A 25,188-nucleotide genomic window follows, 5' to 3' on the forward strand; every position below is an offset into this window, starting at 1 on the left:
CAAATACAAACTTCCTCAGTGCAGAGGCCTGGGTAAGTAATTAGTTAAATGTTGCACAAATTCCCTCACATGACATTTTAAATCAAGAACCATCCATCTATCTTGCAGATGACTCCTCAGCTTCAGATAAATCAGATGGCTTATGAAAAATCTGATACAGTTGGCCCAGATGTTTAGCAGCTACAGCTTTTCTTTAATTCCCTTATTACACTGGAAAAGAGTGAAGCTGCCTGTGAAGCTATAATGGTTTTTACTAGTTGGATCCAATTCACTGTCTGAAGACTTCCACCTTGAAGTATGGATAAAGCACTAAAGAATATAACAGGTAGTGAAATGCAGATTTTAATTCAGAATTTTAGTTTTGGTTTTATGCTTCCTGTCATCTTAGAGAAACAGTCCCTTTTAGACACGTTCTGCAGGTATCAATTAAATATTTTTTCCACAACTTTTTCATAGGTCCCATCTGCTCCTTATTCTATGAAGAAGTTTTAACCTTTCAGTTACCATCTTCACTGTTAGCTATGAGAAAAAGCTGACATTTACATGATAGACACTATGTTTTATGTCACATTTTAAAGAAGAGTTATCTGTCTTGAAAAAAAAGAGCCGTTCTTAATGCAGGTGTGGGATGTTCTCAGAAGCAGACCACACCAGGTCATGCAGCTGAAGAGCAGAAAGGACATCACAGAGCCTCTGAGTGTTAAAGCAGTTGTTTACACCACAGGGTGCAGTGAGAGCCACACGGATACACTCACAGTTCACTGGGAACACATGAAATAAGGAAATTCTCATATTCATGAGAAAATACACTCTGTGACTTTTGTCTTGAGTTTATTACACCATTTTACATGAGCAGAGAATTTGACCCAAAGTAGTGCTTTTATTAAAGCACTACTGAGATTCAGAAAATATTCTGTAATAAATTTTTGTAAAAGTGTAAGAATTTTTAAAGCTCTTGCTGACAAAGAAAGAGTGAGAATTATGTGCAACTTTATACTGGTAGCAGTATGATCTAATTAATGTATACTTTCTAGGCACATATTTGACCCTGATAATATCTGCAAAGAAAAAGTACTTAGACAGCTCATTAGCTCAGTCACTTTAATAGGAGGCAATTGCTATCAGTTCACTGAGCCTTCTTTGTGCTAATGGCTGCTCAACTAAAGAACTCTGTATTAATTCTGTTAACACAAAATTAATTGCTGCTCAAAAGCTGAAATACATCTCAGCTGCCTTAATTTCTTAACCTTCAGTCCAGTCTGAGTGCTCTCTTAGCACCAGACTTGAACTTTGGCAGTGTTACTCTGAGGAAGTATTTGACAGCTGATTTAACATTGACATTGTCTTTTGACCCTAATGCAAAGCTGGCCAATAAGCAAGGCTGGGGCTGATAAAAATGCAATTTTTTGATTAGTGGGATTTACATGTGTATGCATTTTAATTTGTGAAAACACATGCACACACACACACAAACTTCAATTATCTGTGTTGTATAAATTGCTGTAGTTCAACACAGTGTCCTGGATTCATCCTACCTGACTTCACTTAGATAAAGTCTAAAATCGATAGACTTGTCTTTTGCCAACTATTTCAGAATTTGGTCCCTAAGCAGCAAAATATCAGAGAAATTTCCCATGCCAAACTCTACAAATTGCATTTTCTAATCTTTGTAAGCCACGTATTATTACATTTCTCAGCAAAGAAAAAGGATGACCAGAAGAGTGCTCTGTTAGTTATTCTTTTTTGCTCTTGATACTGTTATTTGTTCCATAGGCTGTAATTTCCCCAATTTCTATGTCATTCTTAGAACAATACCATAAAATCTCAGTTTATCTAGAACAGTTAGGTTGCCCCTACATGATGATATTCATGTATTTCCAAAAAGACTAAACTGCATGTAAAAGGCAGCCACTTGTGGATGTCTTCTCTTTATTGATTTTAATTAAGTAAAAATTTAGTGAAAACTGTTCTCACTGGCTAGTTCTAACAAAGGGCTATATATAAAACCACAGATCAATGGAGTGAAATTGAACTCGAATGAAAATGAAAAGAATCAATGTATAAGCAAAACATAAATAACCCCCCAAAGCATTTATCCCAGGTAGTGCTGCATGTCTCCAGTTAAACCCTGAAATAAGAAAATCCTATCATGACAATTAAAAATGCTTTTTCTTAATTTGTGCTGTCAGATCTTCAGTCTGCTACATTTTGAGAATATCAAAGTCCCTGAACCTCAGAGGCACATTCTCAGAATAGCTCATATTCCATACTTGGACGGTTCAATCTCATCCAGGTACTAAATCGCATCAGTCCTGTGGGTGAATACATTCATTTTTGTGCTGTGCTTGCAGCAAGAGGTTAGATTACACCATCTGTGGAGTGCTGGCCATGGTCACTGCTTCACTAACCCTTAAGACAGAAGTTCTATCTGATTTTGGAAAATATGTATTCTACTTAAACTATGAGCAAAGAGTTCATTTATTCTTACTTTTTGTGCTCTATTCTCCACCTAGCCAAAGTTTTCATTTTTTAAAAAGTAACATTCCTTTTCTTGAAGAAAACATAGCATGTAAGACATACTTTGCACTACAAAACTAGTAGTATCACTAATCTGGTCTTTCAGTACTACATGAGCAAATGACAGTGTATGTTGTGAAAAACCAGAGCACAGCTTTGTTTTGCAGGATAATTTTCACAAGTTCAATGAAAGAATTGATATTCATGTTTCCACAGAATAAAGTGTAACTGATAATGGAAAATATCACTGAATCAAGACACAAAACACGTCAGATACACTCTCCACCATCAAAGAAACATTCTAGAGTTAGCCTGACACAGCCCAATTCTTGATACAGTGTACCCTGACTTTTTTGATCTTCTTTCCATAATTTTTTCCCCACTGACATGCCTTTCATAACTCACTGACTCACAGGTTGCTGTTCTGCAATACAAGTTACTATCCTTAACTTCACAGATTTAGCAAACATCCTGGCTCCTGAAGCATGAGGAAATCTGCTCCCACAGATTTCACCAGCCAGTACTTTCCATACTGTGGAATGGGGAGGGAGTGTGTGGAACACAGTGTGATCACAGAGAAAACAGATCCTTACATTGCAAAGACCTAAGGATCAGTAAAGAACAAACTGAAAAGTCCCACTAGAGCTGTCTTGTTTCTTAAATTTGTGCTACAATAACAACTTGACTATTCTGAGTATATATGCAAGAAAAAAAAATATGTGCAGAGGCACAAAGTTTAGATTTTGCTTTCAAAATGCACAAGCATATTTCAGGTGAAGATTTTGTTTTTGATTTGTTGTTCCTTTTATTAAAATAACTCTTTTATTTTGATAGCAATTTCTTCTGTCTCACAGCCTGTACAATGTATATTTACAAGTAACAGGAAGCCGTAGATTTGCTTGTGAATCAGATTTCAAACACATTTTACATTGTTCAACTACTTGAATGAGAATTTCACACTTTAAACACCAGACCATGTTTTCCCCCTCAAACCTGTCGAGTTTCTTATGTCATATAAGAACTGCAGCTTCCTCCCATACTCCCACTGGATGGTCTGATCTGGTCTGGTCTGTCAGTGGCTGCAGTGCTTGCTGAGGCAATCATGTCATGTTTCATTTGGATTCATAATCTGATACAGTTCAAACTACTGTATCACAGCATAATTTTTGCCTCTAAGGTAGATATAAAAATAGGGTTTCCAAAAATGGTTGAGGAAAAGAATTCTGAGCAACATTATAAAATTGTGAAAACTCCTATCAGAATGCTTGGAGGTCTCCTGAGGATCTTCAGTTATCTCATTTCTAAAATAGATTTCAAATGGATGTAGGCCTGAATATTCCACTGAGATACTCCATGGTCACGCATTCCTGATAAGGAATCATAGTTTTGCAATATTCTTAAGTATTCAGCTTATATTTCCTTTTCATTCATTTTAATCTATTTTCTTTTCTGGAGTAAGCAAAGAGGAAGAGGTTGCCATTTGTTCTCAATAGTTTTTACAAGCTGCTTTTGTTTTAGGAGAAGCTTTTTTTAAAAAAAAGGTATCCAAAGCAACTGAATAGTTTTGCAATTTTTTTCCCCTCACAGCCTCTTCATCTTTTGCTCTTCGTGTCTCCTACTTCTCAAAGACATGTTATTCCCTGTGCTCACTCTTCCACTTACAAAACAACAGTGAAAATGGGAGAGAAGTCAGAGACACCAGCTCTCTCCCTTAAACTGTCCCAATTCCATCCACTCCTGATTCTCTTTTCACATCTTACACAATCACTCAGCTGTACTTTAGGGAGCCTACTAATCCCCTTAGAACTCTGTTATTCATCCCTTTACTTTCTCCCTCGCATTTGTATAAAAATATAGCTAGAACAACTTTTTAAGATAATTAACCCCCAATTACACTTGTTTAATTTCAATGAAGAGACTGAAATGAAATGCATGTGTGTATTTGTTTCAGTTACATGTTTTATAATAAATGTATTTGTTACACAGCTGTCAGACAAAATGTTAATGGAGGAACTTCACACTAAGTGGTAAAAATCAGAAGGCAAATAAATATCTTCCAGGAGGTTTCTTTGTTGATTATATTTCAAGTCCATAAATAGTATGGTATCTTTTATCAACAAATAAACACATCTCAATGTGCAGAGTGCCTTCAGTATTTACCCTATCCCGGCTGAAAGAAACAGGCTTATTCCTGCTCCCCCTCAGACCATTCAGTTAAATGCAACTACAGACACCTCTGTTACTTGTTCTGTCATAATACAGCTGTAGGTTTCAATTTTAACTTTTGCATAAGTCATTACAGCCAGACTGTGCCCAGATTTTCTGTCTCTCTGTAAAATAGCTCTGAAGAGCTAAAACATTTCCCTGGGGCCTCATCACGTTGCATTTCAATCAGTGCTACGCCAGTTTCTGCAGCTGTAAGATGTGAAACATGTTCCTTTGCACTCCTATATATTTCGTGTTCAAACCCAGCACTCTGTCTCCTCCTTCTATACTTATTGATTGGCTCTCTCTTTTCTACTACTGCATCAACCTTAAGTTATTTGACTTGTCTTGGTTATTGATTGTACCTCCCTCGCCTGTTACACTGTCAATTCTGAGTAGTCTGCTTCCATCTCTAGGATATTGCTCTCTATTTTATAAATTTTCAAGTCAGTGTGGCTAGGTTTTCTCCCTAGCCAATTGTAAATTTGGAGAGGTTCTTTTTGTGAAGTTCATTATTCTGTTACAAATAAATCCCTAAAACTCATACCTAAAAGACTCTCAGCATGATTTGAACACTATGTGCATAGAGATACTATAATAACATTAATGCCATCACACCTTTTTACTGAACTTTCCCTTCTATCCATTTTGTTCTCTTTCATAGTATTTTGCTACTCAACTTTTTGGGATGGTTCATATACCACCTGTCTTCAGTGTTCCCAAAACAGAAGATTCTCTTTCCATTATCAGAGCACTAAGTTTTTATCAAACTATGCCAATGTTATATCCTGCATAAAACCCTCTAGCTAGATTCTATTTAAAATTACAAGTACTGATTCAAGTGTATTTCCTGTCCTTATTTTAATAAATCCATGATTCTTAATTTTTTATGGGGAATTAATTACTTACTGGTTCAAGACTGGTGTATATGCTGTTTTATCTTCATCTATAATGGTGACCATCAGAGTAATAAGCTGTGCCCAGAAATCCAAATTCTTTGTTGTTGGTCCCTGTTCTTCTTTAGGAACTTCTTGTTTCTTACTCTGTTAAAACAAGATTGAATATATTTTTACTAGAGCAATTAGAAAAAATATTATGGATTTTCACCTACAGACTGTTACTTGGCCAGGAAGTGTGACATGCTAAGAATCTTCAGAAATTTTAGAAAAAGACTGGTTATCCAACTCAGAGTATATTTTATGGAGTACTGTACTTGGCTGTGGACAAATATTAAAAAACATAGACAGTGCAAAGACTGTCACATCAGCAAAGAAGATCAATAAAGGCTTTATTTTTGGTGTATGTCTACACTTTAATTAAGTACATTCTTAAATTCTTTGTTGTGCTGAAACAGTGCAGGTAAAATTTTCTGCTGAGGCAGAACTTATACTCTACACAATAAAGACCAAACAAATCAATGCTGAAGAGTATTAATGTTTTGTTTTGAATTATACACTGAGAATATTCAGCCTAACAGCTGCTATGCTGTACGGTCTAAATGCAGAAGCAGTTAAATTGCCCTTTATTTTATTGAGAATTTTGTATTTTTTAGTTTAATTGAGATGTGCACTTACAGCTAGATTTTGCATCTACAGTTTTGATTTATGAATTCTTAGCCTACAATTTCAGAAACAAAGTATTTTGCACTTCTTTGCTTGACAAAAGGGTCAGATTCCTTATTAATGTCCAATAAATAACTTCACTGCAGAGTCCCAAAGATGAAAATAAATATTTCTAGTTCTGTATGGATACACACATACATACACACATAATTTCTGTCTCTTCTACACAGCTGTCTGAGATAGAAAGGGGTCTCAGCTAGTAAGTCAGAAAGAACATATGCCTGTGATCCTGCAAATTTAAACATATATTCCCTGTACTTTTCATTCCTAGTCCATATATGACCACTTCAATGGATCCTGTATCTTTTTGAATAGACATAACATTGTATGAGTGCCATGGCGAATTAATTAAATGTAATTTTAACCTCAATTAACTTTTATCTATTAACGGCATTTAAAATGGCAGAAAGGGAATTTCAACAGCACTTAATTGAAATTGTTTCTGTGGCCACTGTGGAATATGTTAGAAAAGTGTCATTAATCACACAGCTACATACTCAGTTGCACTACAAATGGTACCACTTCAAATGTCTAAAGCAACTGAGATAAAGCTCAGGTACAAGGGAGGATGGGCCTGGTGTCACTGGCAATTAAAAACACATGCTAAGGAGAGTGCTTTTCAAAACAGAAATGAACATTGGAGCATTAACATCACTCACAAGGGCTTTCATTGGTGTACACTGTATTTTTATTAGAAGGTCTTGTTTCTATATCAAAGATTTATGTCTGATATATCATCTTTTTCTCAGAGGTTTGTGCATGTTTAAATCAAACCCACTGAAAGGCAGTTGTAGAGGACAAAGCCACTTCACATTTATCTCAGCATCTTATACAAAACTATATTTCACAGAAAACAACTTGCAGTGAGTGACATGTAGCTCAGAGAGCTTTTCATGACTGTGAATGTGAATCGCAGAATGTGAAATTCATTTCTTTAATAGAGATAGTAAAAAGTAACTAATTTACAAAGTAGTAGTTGCATAAGGAGACTCTTTCTACAAAAATTCTCTGAAACATATATCTCTCAAAAATCAATATGGTCCTTTCAAAAGCCCCAGAGAAGGTATTTTTAAAATAGTCTCACATTAACAGATGGAGTTGTGTGCCTTGAAATAAAAGTGCATATTCTGCCCATGCCCAGCGGTAATTTCAATTCTTTATCCTAAAGTCTAACTAGTGTATTAGAAACACTCAGAATCGTTCAAGCTGGTTTGACATTGTTAGCATAGTTGGCATTGTTATTTGTTTTATGTGGTTTCTAGCAACAGACACCTTCATGGAAGCATTATAGAAACATAGAATACCCTGAGCTGGAAGAGACCCACAAGGATCATTGAGTCCAACTCCTGGCCTTGTGCAGGGCAATCCCAAAAAAATCACACCTTGTGTCTGACAGCATTGTCCAAATGCTTCTCCAACTCTGGCAGGTTTGGTGCAGTGCCATTATAATGGGGTAAAACAATGCTGGAAATCTGATTGCATTGAGTAGTTGCAGGGTTGAAAAAACAACAGAAGAAAGTTCCATTTTGGAATAAAAAATAACTTGAGAACAAGCTATTTTCATATGGAAAAAAAATTTCAGTGGTGTAGTGTGTTTGACTTCAGAATGTTTCTATTGACATGACTGAGAGGAACAGTAAACAGCATAACATTGTAGAAGAAGTGAGTGGGGGCACAACATCATATAATTATACTTGCATTTTAACATTTTTGCAACTAAAAGAAACACTTTTTAGAGGCACTGCAAGTTTGATTTCCAAACTGCTTTGCTGAAGTCAGCTTTGGTGACATGGGTTCATCATCAGTGTGTTGCGAACAGTCAGTAAGAACACCCCCTTACTAGATAAAAGAGCAAGTTTTTCCTTCACTGTGGTCTCAAAAAACTGAAAAACCAAACAATTATCTTCTCTAATTTTGCAACTGTGATCATAATAACTCATGTCTCGGTCCTATGATTTAGTCCCACATCCAACCAATTCTCCATGATATGCGTCCTCTCCCTTTAGGAAATAATACCATACACATCTACTTAGTACAGACTATTTACAGGCTGTGCAGAAGTTGTGTAAAGGGGCTTTAAAATGCCAAGATTAGATTAGGTTGTACAGAGGCAAAATATACGCTTACAATAGCTTACAGACCGAGTTTCTGGAGCATAAACATAGTTAACTGTGTGGTCTATTAAGGGGAAAAAACTTATCTTGGTAATAGTAAGTCTTTTTTCTCACTCTAGTTGTATTCATTAGAAGAAACTGTCAGTATAAGAATATGAACTGCTGATATACTAATATACCTGATATACCCAATTAGTGCCATGTTGGCACAAACACAGTGAGAAGATATATGAGCCATTAACTGTGTATCATTGCAGAGGATATTAACAATACTGAGAATTTTTTAAAAATAAAACTGCAAAGGTCAAGAGGAAGAGAAAAATCTCAATATATCAAGATGACAAAATCATTAATTAAACAGAAGTTATTCATGATTCTTGACTTTTAAAAAGAATAATTTTGTGAAGTGTCCTGTCTTGTTTTTGTTTGATCTAGCACTGAACAAGCTAAAATCACAGATGGCACTTACAGTAACCAAGAAACCTTTCAGGAATACTGATACGAAAGAAAGTTTGCCAATTAGCAGAATCACTTTCTTTTTCACCAGTCTTTTCATTTAGGAAAGTAAAACCACTTAAAATATCTTGATGTCACTTGGGAGGTAGTGCTGTCCCATGCACAGATCCATGAAATACCATAAAATGTCTTGTACTTAAAAGCTCAACAACTGGCCAAAGGCAAAACAGTGATATTCCTGAGAGGCTTCTGCTGGCAGATCAAACAGACAATAATACCAGATGATGTCTTACCATCAAGACATGTCAATACAGGTTTTTATACACTCATGTTAATTGACTTGGCTACTTCTTGTATTTAGGATCACTCTAAAGTTGTAGCAAACACCTTATAAGAAAAACATCTTTAGAGAGAAGTCATATTATTCACTAAAGATTTACTAACACAGGAAATAGTGCAGATTCTATGTGTTTTTTTTTTTAATGTAACATCCAAACTAGGTGATTTATAACTCTTTGTCTTTTGTCATAGAAGATACCAAAATCTGAAAGAGGAAGTAAGAGCAATTTTTCATAGGATATGTATCAAAATAAATTCTTGGCTTGCACTAAACCATGTTTTCTCAGCTTCCTTTTACTATATATATGAGTATATATATATGACTATATATATGTATTTGCATATATGAACTGAATTCATATGTGTAAACAATGGATCATGCAGCACAGAGCCATCAAAATCAGCTGCTGGGACTTCGATAATAGAAAAATAAAATATAGAGGGATTTTTCCAAGTTCAAGTAAAAAAAAAAAGGCTAAACTGTTGACAAGCAAACATATTTTATACTCTGAAACACTGACTGAAGGTGGAGAAAGCAACTGCAGGCACGGTGGGAAGCAGAATTAAAATCTACATCTGTATTACCCTGAGACAAATCTGTAAAGGCTGATCTGAGATACACAGGCCTTTCAACTTCTCTCGTCATTGATTTTACCAGTTTGTAGAATGAATGTCTGGGTTTATATTGCTTTGTTTTTATTTTGTTATGTGCAATCAATACACGTTAGTATCTGTGTGACTTTGATTCAAAGTCCAATCCTATGATATCAGAAACTTATCTATGGCTGTCTAATGCCCCAAGCAACGTTTCAGAATATAATATTTTCTATATAAAGAGTGATAGAGTGAAAACTGAATGGAAACCAGCACAGTAGCCCTGATTAGCATGAGGCAGCAGAAGGCTATTTTATATACCAATCTTAGATGATGAAATATTAATTTTAACTGTACTTCTGTATTTTTAAACTGCTTAGTTAATATTACTTCATTTGGAAGATGTTAAGAATCCCCAGGGGATATACAATATGCATTATATATCAAACATACACATATATAGACATTTATATATCGCACACATCTATTTTTAGAATTTTATATAATTTTTATTTCTTTTTCTGTTTTTATGTATGTAAAATAATGAAAACCAGAAACTTTGCAGACACTCAACATGCATTCACAACCTGTGAGAAATTGCCCTGAGCAATGCTGTTGCACAGTAACTAACTCCTAAAGTGTTTTCTTATTTGAAACTGAATCCCTATTCAGAGAATCATTACAGAATCATAGAATTGTTTGGGTTGGAAGGGACATCAAAGATCATCTTGTTCCACTCTCCTGTAAGTTAAGTCATCACGTTATCAAAGTGCTTCCAAAACTACTTTTTCAAGTCTTTTTTTTTTCCACATAGGGAGACTAAACACTTCACTCAGATCAGTGTTAATTAAAAAGAGAGAATACTGCATCTGCTGCAAAAGAACTAGGTAGTTCCTCATCAGAGGGCTTCGTCTTGAACAATGAGGACAGTAATATACATGTCAGTGAGACTGTCAGGCTGTCATGTTTTACTCTCTGTAGGACTCATTTGTATTTTGCCATCAGCTGTTCCTTGTATTCTGGTGTGGAACTGTAGTATGATATTTTTGCATGCTGCTAACATTTGCTGTGCTTCACCCCAGGAAATATAGCTGTTCCCCAGGGTGATATTTTGCTGCAAGACATTAGCTTTATAACAGTGATTGTGTGTCTGACACAAAGGTAGAGGGTAATAAAAAGAGAGGTTGCCGAGCATATTTTGTAATTTACTTCTTGCGCTTCTTAGAGTGATAAATTCCCCAAAACTCCAGCTTGGGTACCCTCAAGGTCATCGTTCATCGTTCTATTTTCACCCCAAAAATCAAACAATGACACACATCCAGACATTAAACATATTTTCTAATGATACTGTGGCAGGCGTCTCTGAGAGTTTCAGGTTGCAGACAAAAGCAAAGGCAGGTGATGGCTGACACGAGTTACACAGAGATCTACATCCTGAGCGCCCCGTGGGCCTGGGCAGGACAGCAGCTGCCAGGCTTTCCCCTGAGTGAGAGCAGGTGCTGACCTGCATCTGAACCATTTCTTGTTGCTTTGGGGTTCATTGATTTCAGTTCTCAGCACTCACAGCTCAAACCTCAGCTGTGCAGCTAAAACATGAGCCTCCTGTGCTACACCTCCACGGTGGGATGAACTGCCTTCCTGCCTCTGAGAGGAGATCTTATCTGACAGGGAGGTAGGCAGAGATAGGAGAATGGGTAATAAAGAAGGCTTAAGGGTGGAATATGGTGTAGTTGGACTAAGGGGTTTGGACACAAAGCTAGTGAAATGTTAATTAAAATATTGGGTTACTGCTTCATTATTATAACAGTGGTACCACAAGGCAGTCACCTGGATTCACTGGAAAACCTCCAGAGCTATAGGTTTGAACAAGCTGTATACTCAGCTGTTCCTAAAAGCAAATGTACATGTGGATATATTGATAGGAAACTATAAGAGGATAATGGTGAACACAGTTCCCTTGTACAACTCTAGAGTTGATGCAGAATTCACATAGTAATTTGAATTATTTTACTCATCTCTCTATTAAAGCTAGACTAATTATATTTCTCAGAATTGCCTCCCACCTGCTGTGAAACAAAGTTTTGTCTGGCATTAAGATTATATATGATTGTTGTTTGATTACTGCTAGCAATTAATTATTTTGAATGCAATCTATTTATTTGTATTTTAAATTTGGGGTTTTTTACAAATCTTCACTGAAGTTTCTTGCACTTCCTAATGACTGTAATTCTATAGACACTTGTCTGCTTAACGTTTCTATGTAAAACCACCCCTGCTGGAGATATTGTGAAAAAGAACACAAGAAACATAGAAATACAGTGAAATGCAGTTAATTCAGTTTTCCAACTGAGTGAATGCTTGTGGATTATTTATTTATTTATTTATTTCATTTCAGGAGTTCATATCTTTAAGTAGATACCTTTATCCTATATTAAGGAGTTATCTTTAAGTAGAGGTGGGTGAGAGAAAAATAATATAATGACATTGCCTATCCTGCTTCAAAAAAGAAATTTGGAGAGGACCATCACTTAAGTGTGTTTTACATTCACTACCAAACAGAAGGACCATAATATCCCTGCATTTTGAAACCATCTTTTAAAATAGACAGGCTAAACTGTTTTATGAATTCAGAGAAAAAAGCAGTGAATTTTTTGACTACAGATAAGCTTTTGCAGGTGTTACAATGCTTTGCAGAAGTAAGACCACTTTTAGCTGTTTACTAAAACTGCTGGAATCTGCTGATGAACTGCAGACTTATGTAATACCCAGTGTAGCAGCACTTCATATTATATTTAACAGACAAGATCAAATTGCTGCAGAGTAAACATTAGCAAGAAAACAGAGCAGTTTATGATGTAAATAGATGTGATGCCTGAAGCTGCTCCTTCTACTACTTGATACTCCTACTCAGCTTACAATATAATCTTTTGTAGGATAAACACATCCACGAGCACTAAGGGTGTGGAGTGCTCATGGTGCTGGTGAAAAATTTGTATGTTCAAAGCTACAGATAAATTTTCTCACATAGCAGGAATCCAACATTAGAAAATAAATTCTCGTTTCAGAAAAGTTAAATAAATAGCATATACTACCTTTCCTGAAATATAGTAATTAATATTTTGGATTCAAATAAAATGTACTTTCAGATGAAATTTGATGTTTTATATCAATAGTATGAGTGTTCCTGTTAAATATATACTACACAGAAAATGTGCTTTTGTCAAACAAATAATCCTATTCAAGGATGGAATAGTCACTGTAATACCATTTTTTCAGTGTACCATCCAGAAAGAAAATTCAAGAAACAAGAGGTAATGTGATAAAGCAGTGATGCTCCTTTAAGACAGTTCTTAATTTTAATGTTATAGAATGAACTCTGGCCATATAGTAGGAAAAAAATAAGCAACATTTTTAAAGATTTTGAATCATGTTTGGAATACAACAAATGCTATAATTATTTTGCATTGACACTTCAGCCTGACAGACTAATATTAAGAATTGTTTTAGAATTATCCTCCGCTTTCTTAAAGTTGTTACTAAAGCTTGGATCCAAGTATGCATCATATATGTTAAAATATAAGGCTGGAAAGACAGTATATAATTTTCAGCAAATTATAATATTTTTTTTTTCTAAAGCTGCTAAAGTAAAATATTAGATCTTCAAAAATTATTTTCCAGTTACAGATCTTAAATGAAAAGTAATCAATCTAATGTCATCTTCCCTAAAACCACTGGACAATTTTACAGTCATATCTGATGCGATGACTCAATTATAAGTTAACATGCTTGTTTTGAAACTCAGCTTGGTAAACATTTTTGAGTTCATAGCTGTCTGTGGGTGTATTTATGATATATTGCTCCTTCAACCATAAATAAAATGAAAACAGCCTGAGAGCTTTGATATGAAGGAACACTGGAAGGCTTTCTATTCACTTAAGGTAAACTAACAATAATGAATGAGCAAGAAACAAGTTCATATTGACCTTACCTGATCCACTAATTGGGAGTAGAGATCGTAGCAATTGTCAAAAATGTATTTATAAGTTGAGTCCAGGCAGGCTCTTACACAGTCTTTCACCACAGTACTGGCTCGAGGTGGGCTCTGCAATTCCAGGACCTAATAAAATATTTGGTAAATGGTAGAATGTCAGAATTATATGGAACACAGCAAATCCAATCATTGAATATAGTTCTGTCATACAGAATGAAAAAGCTTTGAAGCAAATAAAACAAAAAAAATTAAAATTGTTTTGACTTAAGATGATTTTAGTTCAAAAATGCATTAAAACACATGCTTAAGTTAGGCAAGCAGATTGTATCTCTAAGTTTTATTTGAATGAAATTACTCATATGTTGAAAGAGACCCCAGGGTTTACACCTTTACATCTTAGGGTTTGCATCCTGAAAGTTCTTTGATTATTTAGGAAATAATTAAACCATAAAATTACATGCTTTCCTCTGAATAAGAATATCAGCCAAACAGCACTTTAATTTTTAGAGCAAAGGGTTCAGCTTTTCCCTCCACTTTAGGATACATTAATTTCAACTTTAACTTAAGGGATTATTTTAATTCTCTTTATGTAGTGCCTAATGCAGTAAAATCACATACTATTACAGCAACTGTTGTTTTGTGTTTGTTTTTTCATTCAGTAACATTAACAAGTATCATTCCATTCCAAAATATTTCTGTACGTGATCACTTAGATATCAACCTTTGGAGTTACTAAGGCAAATAGAGTTATCACACCTATTTTGCTGTTTGACTTCTGATTTTATGATATTACTAAGAAAACATTATTCTATATGATACATATTCCTAAGGAGTTTAATTGAGTTTGCTTTATGTGGTTTGATTTTAAACTCATTAAAAAGATGTTTGTTTTCTTCAGGAGATGTAACAATATAGTTAAAAAAGGAAAATATAGTTGCTTATTTTTTTAAATAATGGCTCTTATCACATTGTGAATACAAAGTATGAATAAAATGACTTTCCTACAATGATCATCAGTAACCTGAAAGATTTAAATTAAAATCAAAGGAGATTGATTGATTAAGAGTATTAACTAGAGTATGATTCTCCTGGAAAATAAATGGTAACAGCTTTTAATTTTTTTTTTTTTAATCTGGAGTCACTCTGCAAATAAAGGACAATACCTTCATCCGAAAAAAAGTAATGCTGGTAAGCAGGTCCACAGTTGATTTAAGATCCTGGAGTCTTTCAGAATTGCTGGCAGGAAAATTGTCCTGGTGAATCAGGAAGAGAGGAAGAGTGCAAAATTTTGGTTACAGGTAAGATCCTTGAACAACTACTTAAAAACCCTCTAGGAAAACTAAGATGCTGCTTGGAAGGATTAGAGGTGTTCCCATGTTACCTGAATTCTGCCTGTGAGGAAGTCAGTGACAAGTATCCCTTTGACATGACTAGGAACATTTCTTATAATGCTCCTGTATTTGTAATATCAAGATTAAAACTAGTGTTATATTTCCAAAACATGAATGGAGTAAAAAAATACTACAAAAAGACTGGAAACTGTTGCTAATTTAAATAATTTATCAGTTTTCATGGCACACGTATCACTTGTGGGCATAAATGCAGTAGTAATCTTAATGAAGAAATAATATATATAATTTTTGCTATGATCTCTGGGTTAACAGACTGATGGGAAGTAGTGCTATTTAAATGGGTTCCTACTAATGCAACATGGGCCAAATAACCTCATGCTATGATATTATCTGGATAGCATTCCTAGATGAATTAACTTAATTATAGACTAGTTATAGACTAATTTAATCAAAGTTGTTGAATCATACTCTTTCTTGAATGTCTGGCTCATCCCTTGACCCATTCTTACCTTTTGGAAAAAAAATACTAAGTTTTTCTTTTCTTTCTTTTTTTTTCTCCCCCTTTTTTTTCCCTTTACTTTTTTTTTTTTTCCAAATTGGAAAAATATTGTTGTTAAACTGCTTGAATTCTGTAAATTTTTGTTCCAAAGAATTTGGTGTCTCATGTCAGCTCTAGATAGAATACACTGTACATACCCTGTATTTGGATAAATCAATCCTCAGAGAATTGTGCAGTTGATCCAGCAGTTTTATGAACTTTTCTCTCTGGAAAAAGAAAACAAGAACAGATTTTGCAGGTTCCTGTAGCTGGTGGGGTTTCAGAAAGCTGCTATTCACTTTTAACTTATTGGAAAATCAGTTTGTTTTCCATTGTTTCATATATAAATGCTGGTTTGAAATATCTGTGTTTCAAGGCCAGGCAATGCATCTTTTTTCACTTGATTTTCCCTTTCTATCCTATATTGAGATTTACCTGGTATGCATTAAACTGCAGCTGTGCAATGCATTAGTGAGGTAACACAGACTATCTGATGCAGTATTTCCCTTTCTTTTATTTACCTTGTGATTGCTTACACTCTTGAAGAAAGCACTTCCCCCTCTCTTTAATGAGTGAGGAATTACGCTCATTTACAGCAGATTTTGGCATAAAAGTATGATTGAAAATTATACCTCAGAAACAGTGACTTTTGGAGGAATAAGCTAAGTAATACTAATACTGTGCTGTCATAGTCTTCTGTCTCAAATGTGGAGATTAACTTGTTATCATGACAGATGAAGGTGCAGTGAAAATATTTTGCTGTGAGATATCCAGCTGAGTAGTAATACTAATGAGAGTTTCTAAATACCATATTAGAACATATTCCCTAGTCTGCTGCACAAAAGTGTGCAGAAATCCTCATCAGCCTACGTGAAAGCAGCAGACTTCTGGAAGTAGCAAGATCTGACACCTCTCAGGATGAACCAATTGTACCCACACCCTCCCCCAAATATGACCGGCAGTAATTTGAAAATAGTCTTTGTGCACTGTCTCTCATCAGTGGAGTACTAACCTACACCAAGAGCCACTAATTTGGCACAGTTCCCTTAAGGGATTAATCAAAAGGGAACTTTTTGTCATGTTATAAATCTGTACTGAAATATTCAGTCAGCCAAATCATTCCCAGCTGTAGCCTGAGGACTTGAATTTGAGATGTTCTTTTTGATGAATGATATGCAGCTATTCACTAACAAATGCCTTTTGACCCAAGAGAGAAAAATAATCTAATATTTTGCCTATAAGTCAATTGTCTGAAAAAAGAGCTCCAAATCTCTATTAGTGATGCTTACTACTCTTTTTCCACCCATCTGTTGAACTATGAATTGGATTGGAATTGCGTCAAAGTTAAACTGGCATTAACATCAGAGAAAGGACTTAATCTCTGAGGATAAAAGTAGTTCTGATCATTAGAAAAATGGAAAAAAAAGAATAAAAAATCCAGCAGAAACATTCTAAATTTCAAAAGTTGCATCAAAGGTCTGATAGAGCTTGAACATTGAAAGAGAAGCCTGGTTTCAACAACAGTATGGAGTCATTCCATAAAAACCCATCAATCTACTCTAAAAGGAAAACCTGAGTAAGAACAAAAAAGTTTTACTGTCATGGTAATACAATAATTGAATCACAAATGTTCTAACATTGATTTTTGACCATAAAATGTTTTCCTTTAAAGTGAAGGAGCCAGGTTAATATTCCTCTTTCAAATCAAATCTCTAGCAGCAGGAGATAAGGTTTCAGTTCAAAAACAAGCTGTCTCCAAACTAAAGACCCAGCCCTGGCTAAATTTATATGTGGGCATTTCCACCAGACTGAACATTTAAAAGAAAAATCAATTGATACTGAGAGTAAATATTTCTCTAAAAAATTACTGTGTGGACTCGAAAATAATGACAACAGAATTCTTAAACATTTTTTTTACTGGCTTATGACATCCCTTAAATTTCAAAATATATTGTCACTACTACTTTAGGAGTATTTAGAACTAACTGTTGGACTATTTATGGCTGTAAGCAGAGCATCAGATCCTGAGCATATTCAGAATTCAGTAATAATAACAGAAATCAATCTTTGGTGTGTTTACTACACAAAGTGAATTTAGGGACATAAGTTCTATCTCAAAGGTGCGTGTTCAGGAAATACAAAATAATGTTTAATTTCATGTATTTGAGGCCTTGCATGATAAAAGTATGCAGGAATGCTATTCTTAATACACTGTTTGTTACAACCCAAAATTTGTTTTAGCATCCAGAGCAAATATTTTTTGCAAAACTAAAAATTTACACATTTTTCCAGGCAGGAATTGCATTTATTTACCAATGATAATCTGATAATTATGTTTCTGACTTCTGATGGGAAGACAAAAGCAAAACCAAAATTAAGTCTTTCTTGGTTTACTCATCCAAATGTAGAATTTCAAAATGTTGTCTTGAAAATCCTAAAATTCATAATGTCTCTACTATTCTAATACTGGAGAAGAGTACTAGTATCTCTATCACTACTTAAAACAACTGTAATTTGTGTTTAATAAATTTCAACTATGATCAATATTTTATGTCAATAAATGGTATTTTATGAAAACTATTAAATCAAAAATACCTTTGATATCAGCCTTAAAAAAAAAAAAAAAGAGAAGACTGGAATTCTATTAAAAAAGAAAGTCTACTTACCCCAAAGTTAGTAGCAGCAAAGCGATCTGAGGCAGATACATTAGTTGCTGCTGTGGTATGAGCATAGAAAGCATTTATATTGGCCAACAATGTGCTCATAACTGCTGGAACACCAGGGCACATATATTTAGAAGATAGACAGGAAAAGTGCCTGCAATTCAAATAAACCAACAGTTATTAAAGGTGGCAAGGAATCTGTTCGTTTTCTCACCACAATTTCTTTTCAGCTCCAGTGATGTAACTTTCAAGCTACCTCATGGAAAGCTGTGCAGATGCATATGAGGAAAATCCAGACATGTTTGATATAATTGCTCCTTCCTTCACACTGATATTTGCAAATTGAACATATCAAATTCGCATTTGGTTCTTACCCTGTTAATCCTAAACAAAAACCCATGATTTGACTATCTTAATTACTACTAAGCAAAATGTTCATTACTAACACAAACTTAAAACAAAAAAAAAAATTATCAACATAAAAAGCCACAGAGATCTACAGCATAAAAGGATTTAATTGTTGCCAACAAAAAGAGTCAAGCATTTTTGTGTAGCTTTCATTTTAAACTACATTATTGATGAAAGCAACTTCTGGGTCCACCTTGATTTGATTTAGGCCATAACTGAAATTGTTCCACTTTGATTCAGGGCAGTAAAATTTAGGTAATCAGTCTGTTAAACCCAAAGCAGCCCAAACCAGAGCTGCAATGTAGCAGCAGCAGCACTGTTTACTTGTTTAACACAGCAGGAGATGCCGGATTGTAGCATACAAAGAGTTTACAACACAAGAAAACATGAGAGATAAGATGGGTGAAAGATCTAACGCATGAGGAGAGTGAAAACAGAAATTCCTGATGTCAAGATTTATAGTTAGGCAGGACTGGGAAGGAGATAAAGGGATAAAGAGTAAATGTACATAGATAGGAAAGAGAATGAGGGGGATTAGGCAGAGAAGATGATGGTGAAAATGAGTGTACAGTCCTACAGAAAAGGATGAAGAAACTCCAGTCACTCTGGAGCTCTCTGTATGACTGAAGGTCCTGATTTGGCCACATGCTCCTCTTAGCTGGAGACTCTGGCTCCTCTCTCCTGTTTTTCCTCAGGAGCATAAGGCAGAGCAGTGTGCTGGGCCTGAACCACCTGGGCACTAGTGCCCTTCCAAGAAAAAAATTAACACAAGGTACGACTGAACTCCGTCCTGCTGGACTTGGGCCAAGTACCCTTTACTGCTGTCACTGCCCATATCATCTTTCAAGACATCATTCAAGATTATTTTCATCTTGTGTTTGGATTCCTGTTCCTAAAGCTATAAAAAATGAGTTCTTCATGCTTTCTTCCAAGCCTGCACACAAACTCACTCTACCTGCATTATTCTTTCTGATACCCGCTCATTGTCTCAGCAGTCCTCTAAATTGCTTCAATCTGCTATTGTGACTGACCCTAATAATTACATTCCTGCTTTCTGATGTTCCAGGGCTGCAGAAACTTGCTTCTGCTGAAGAGACAACAGTATCTTTTCTAGGGTCCCCCATGTCACTGACTCCATATATTTGTAGATGCCTTAAGTGTATTTGTAGATGCCTTTTTCATAACCCTTTAGGGAAATTGCAATTTTCTGTCTACCAAACAACTCTTGTTCTGTTAGTCTATAGATTTAAAAGGGAAATTAGAGGGAATGGAGTGAATCACAAGGCAGCATCACAAAGTATCTCTTGCTTCTGCTTTTCCAGTACTCCTGTCTCTGTCAGTCACTCACACCACTACAAACCAAGCACTCTCCAACACTTCCATTTAGTTGGCAAAGGAGACATCTCAACTGTAGTTTACTTCAGAAATCTGTGTCAGGTCACAGATGTGTTAAAAAAGAAAATTCTGAAACTCCCCAAGGGCCCAGGCTCAGGATTCAGGCTTCATTAAATGCATTTGATATCCATTCCATACCTAGATATCAGAGGCAGATACCATAAAACTATTGACCAAACTGCTCTTCTCAAGCACTTTAGTCAATGAAACAGGCTACAGAACCTGGGAAAAGATTGAAAATGGAATCAGCTACTTGCAGTAAGGTAAATGTGATGCTGAACACATCCACCTCTCACGACAGTTGCATGATCTCTGTGGTCAATGCAGGACCAAAGTTTTCAAGGGCTCTAGACTGGAAGTGTGTTTTAATTACCAGTGAGTGCTCCAAACATGTGTGTGATCTATAAATGAAAGTATTTTCTATTTATTTTTCCTAAAAAAAATAAAGCACAGGAGATGTATGTCAACTGATCCTGTAATTGAAAGGTAATTGGCAGGAAAACTTCTAAAATGGTAATTTTCTAACTCTTTAGCATTTTACTCAAGATAAATCCACTTATAATTTAAACCATAATTCCCAAGAAAAAATCAAGTAATTAACTATGTATGTAAAAATACCTAAAGAAAATCCCAGCACGTATTCATGTTTTGCTACTTTATAGTATCATCCAAAATCTCTGACATATTAAAGAGAATCTAAGGCTACAGTCCTCATATGTGTGGTGTTTCTGTATTTGCAGCCTTTCTAGGCCAAGCCAGGTGGGCTTTCTCTACCATTAGACTCTCTTTAAAGTATTTTCAAGCTGGGTTTATGTATCACACAGTCTTGCCCCAATGTATATTGATACTTACAAGTTGTATCATGGTAGTGATGTTCAAAATGCTTTACAAGCATTTCTCAGCCTTCCTGTAAGGTTGATCTGTAAGTTTTGTCATCTCTGTTTTAGAAAACAGAGAAACTGCTCAAATCTACACACAAATCAATCACTTGGGCCAGGACCAGAACTCAGCATTCCCAGCTATGTGCTCATGGGATAATATTATCAAACCTTTCATTCACTGCCAGTATTTTCAAGAAGTACTTTTAAATGCCACTGTGTGAATCTGACAAAAACACAACACAGCTCCCTACCCCTTAGGAGAACCTGTCATTATATGTCACATGTTTTCTGTCAAGTAGAAGAATAATAATTTCCTTTGTAATAAAATACAATAGTGATGTCAGGTGATTCTTACCACGAAAGATAACCTTCAAAGTTAATGGAAATCTCTCCTGATATATTAATCACATGAATTTTGAGAAATATAAGTACAAATGAATAGAATTATTTTTCAAAAAAACGACACCAAAATAATGAATATACACTTTTACCGGTGACCTTTAATTTCCAAAAATTTTCTAGTGGACCTAAAGGCCTTTAGCATATGAGTAACCCCAATGTGGAGAGAAGAAGGCACTAATAACCCCACTGGCCTTAGAGTCATACCTATAACATGGCAGAATGGTCTGTTGTGTGAGGAGGCAGGCAAAAGGGGCTGTCAGCAGCAGCTCTATATGAGAAGCCTTTGAGATTGTGCCATTTGCCTTCAGGGAACATGACAGACCATGGAAAAATAGTTCTGGTCGACATTTTAAGTTTGGTATGGCATCTTCTGCAGGTTCTTCCAACCATTTCACACTGAGCTACCCATGACCTGTACTGAGCTCTTATATTTAAAATAGTCCCAAATTGCACCAATTTGTCATGAGGAAAATTTAAACCTCTTAGTGTAATTTGTTTATGTCCTCATTGTATCACTGCACCATTTCACCTATGTTAGTGAAAATGATGATAAAGTATCAAGCGACAGGCTTTTGTTTCTCTCCCTTGTTTAATTAAAATCTCTCAAGTTCACAGAACCTATTAAATATATCACATGCAATATGGGTCATGACTCTGAGAGTGTTGATAACTCAGGTTATCAACCACCTGCAAGCCACCTGGCTTTCTTCTGCTTGCTAACATATATAAACCAAAGGGAACCTCCTTCCTTGCTTTTGTAGATCTTTGAAAAGAGCAGCAAATAACATGAGTTATTAACAATTTCTAGTGTGTAGAAAATGTCACAGAAAACAGTGTTAAGTCTCACACATCTTAGAGTAATATTGCATTGTTTAAGCTAGAGCCAGATCTAAAACCAGGCCTGCTTGCTCCAACTTTCTTTTTATGCAATTTCTTGACTAACATGCAGTGCCTGTGATTCTTCCACTACTTCTGCTACTGTGAATTGGTGAAGAAAGAAGGCAAATTGATGTGCTGTACTCAGCAAGCAAATGCCATCAATAAAAAATTAGTTTAATGGGTGATTTGTGTGCTTTTTGCAATGTTGCCACAGTAATTGAAGACTAGCAGGAGAACAAGATGACATAGTTAATGTCCATTAACCTGCTGGAATGAGAGCTATGTCACTGATTGAGGAGCATTAGCTTCTACCTGTGGTGACTCTTGCCAGTAAGAAGCAAAGATCTTAGAGCTTTTAATGCACTTGACTCCATTACACAGTAAATCCAGGTTGCTGATGTTATGTATAATTTCAGTGTCTAGTCAAACACTGTTTCAATACGTGCTCTGATTTTTGCCTCTTAAAGAGAAATAAATTACATTGAAAAAGGAATGAGAGGAAAAATGTTTGGGTTTTTTTGATGGTGGAGAGGAGGCTTAATATATGTAGGTAAATAAAGTTTCAGTATGATTCCTTCAAGACATTGAATTTACAGCATAAATTGCCATCAATCACCGCAGTCATCAAAATAAAGGCCATCCAGATCACTGAGCTGGTTTTCTGCTTTCCCCTCCCGTTTTCTGTGGTAGCTGTTTTCTCTCCTATGTTTTCACACATATATGTTTCTACTTTTGGGAGTTACACATACTATTCCTGTAGCTAACAGCATCTATCTGGCTGCTATTCATTAAAAAAAAAAATCTTTTCTGAGCCATATAAGAATGACTGTAATTGTCTTTCATTTCTTCTCCTAACACAGACTCCATGATGAGTGGAGGAACATAATAATCATAAAAAAGAAGGGTGGATTATGGAATCTGTCTGGTCAAGATTTCAAAGAACTGTAATTACTGCAACTAAAGCAGACTTTTTGGTGTATTTTGACTTTGGGTCAATGATTGGTTTTCTACTCACATGAATTCCACATTTGGTGACTTAAAAGCAGATTTCCTTGCTTAGGAACTGGGCAGTTGTAACCTGTGTCTTGAGAGTAAGACACCCCTTCTAAGTGGGCATCTTCAGGGAAAAACTAACTGCATTTATTCTCACAGAAATGTGGATGCCTCTATTTCCAGCAACAGGTGCAATCAAGCTTGAATTCATTCTCATAAGTTTAATGAGAAAGGTCTCACTGGGGACAATGACTGAGAGCAGATAAGTAACCATCTATGTGATACCTTTTGGGTTGGTATCCACATTCCAGTATGAGTATACTCTGTATTTGGAATATCAACAGCATATTTTTGAAGTGTTATTTCTTTGCTCTAAAGGAATAAATATAAATAAATATTGAGAGCCAGGAAAAAATCATCAGGGTTTACTAAGAGGATCACAATGACAAAGGCACTGGCATGAACCAGCAATGATAAACAAGTGGGGTTGTTTACTGCTGTACTGGAACAGGATGCCAAATTGTTCTAGACAGGGATACTTTAGGGAAGCTTAATAAGATTTTTGTTGTGTTCAGAAATGCAGAATGGCATATGTTTCTATTCCAGCAAAGGCCATCTACCCATACTTAAAAGGGTCAAGACTGACTATCATTAAGTGGCACTGAAGCTTTATACAGTAGCTAATTTTGAAACAAATCTGAATACTAAAAATTACACTCAGACAAAAAGAGCATCTCATTAACAACATCCTAAAACTCATGTGAGCCTGATAAAGAGCATGTGGATGCTCTTGGGGGTCTGGATCATAGAGTATTAAAGCATAGTCAGTTTTTCATTTACAAATGCAAACATTTTAATTTGCAATGTTATCCTGAGACATGCAGTAGAAGTACTGTGCAACTAGATTCTCAAGCAAAGAATGCTTACACAATATTCCTTTGGGCAAAGTGATTACATTCAAATTCCCTCTCTGATGTATGGTAGAAAATTGCTTTTGTTTAGTAGGAGCTCTTCATTACCAAATGGAATCTGATAATTTTGTTTTCCAAATCAAGTAACTGTACATTTTCTTCCAGCCACTAAAATTGTTCCACAAGAAAAAGGTGATCTCATAAAAAGAAGTAAAACCAACAGATAGTAGTCCAAAAGAAAATTCCTCATGACAGATCTATTTTTTTCACTACTCTTCTCCCCAAAGTCTGAATGCTCTGAGGCATGTCTGCAGGTGAATCAGCAAAATGATATATATGAATATGTATTCTTCTCCAAGTATTATTGGAGATTACATTCATTACTGATTTTGTTCCTAACTTACACAAGATGAGACCTTCCCCTCAAACAGAGAGGGCTCATTATTAACAAGCAACATTTAAAAGGACGTGGGTATGGGGGCAGTGAAATCTTAGCTTTTATTTCCTGTGAATACCAATATTAAATTAACTTTCTTATTATACCTGCCTTCAAATACTTTGCTTGCAGTCACCAACAGCAAGGAAATTTGGTGGAAAAGGTATAGAAGAAAGCAAGAACAAAAAGAGGACAAGGCAAAGTAGGTCATTTAACTTAAAATGGCTTGGTTAGAATTTCTGAGTAAGGATTCCTGAAAAAAGTGTTGCAGTACTTGCCCAGTTCCATGTTAGTTGTTCAGAGTAAATTTATTTCCTTTTCATGAATATCTCTGTGTTATGTTGTTTACCAAGATAAAAGTTAAGTATCTTCTTTATTAAAAGAAAAGCAACTTTATATGAAAACATAACCTGTTCATTTCTAACACTGGAAGTGAAAAAGTTCTTTAAATGCATCAGTTATATTGCTATTTTTGCAATGTTGACTTATGCA

The 25,188-nt window shown here is 35.4% G+C and overlaps 1 protein-coding gene across 6 annotated transcripts in view; it reads right to left on the minus strand.

The window, feature by feature from the left end:
* UNC13C (unc-13 homolog C) overlaps window positions 1-25,188 on the minus strand; it is a 176,185-nt gene that overhangs the window by 52,339 nt on the left and 98,658 nt on the right. For all 6 annotated transcript variants that reach the window (XM_051797190.1, XM_051797187.1, XM_051797188.1 and 3 more), the window contains 5 exons: window positions 18,395-18,545; window positions 15,887-15,955; window positions 15,002-15,091; window positions 13,836-13,964; window positions 5,632-5,765 (listed from right to left, as the gene is read on the minus strand). In XM_051797190.1, the coding sequence (XP_051653150.1) occupies window positions 5,632-5,765; window positions 13,836-13,964; window positions 15,002-15,091; window positions 15,887-15,955; window positions 18,395-18,545 (573 nt within the window). The remainder of the gene's footprint in view (window positions 1-5,631; window positions 5,766-13,835; window positions 13,965-15,001; window positions 15,092-15,886; window positions 15,956-18,394; window positions 18,546-25,188) is intronic.

Source organism: Manacus candei, unplaced genomic scaffold, assembly GCF_025592945.1.
Source record: "Manacus candei isolate 608988 ecotype Guabito, Panama unplaced genomic scaffold, ASM2559294v1 h1tg000046l, whole genome shotgun sequence".
Lineage (NCBI taxonomy): Eukaryota > Metazoa > Chordata > Aves > Passeriformes > Pipridae > Manacus > Manacus candei.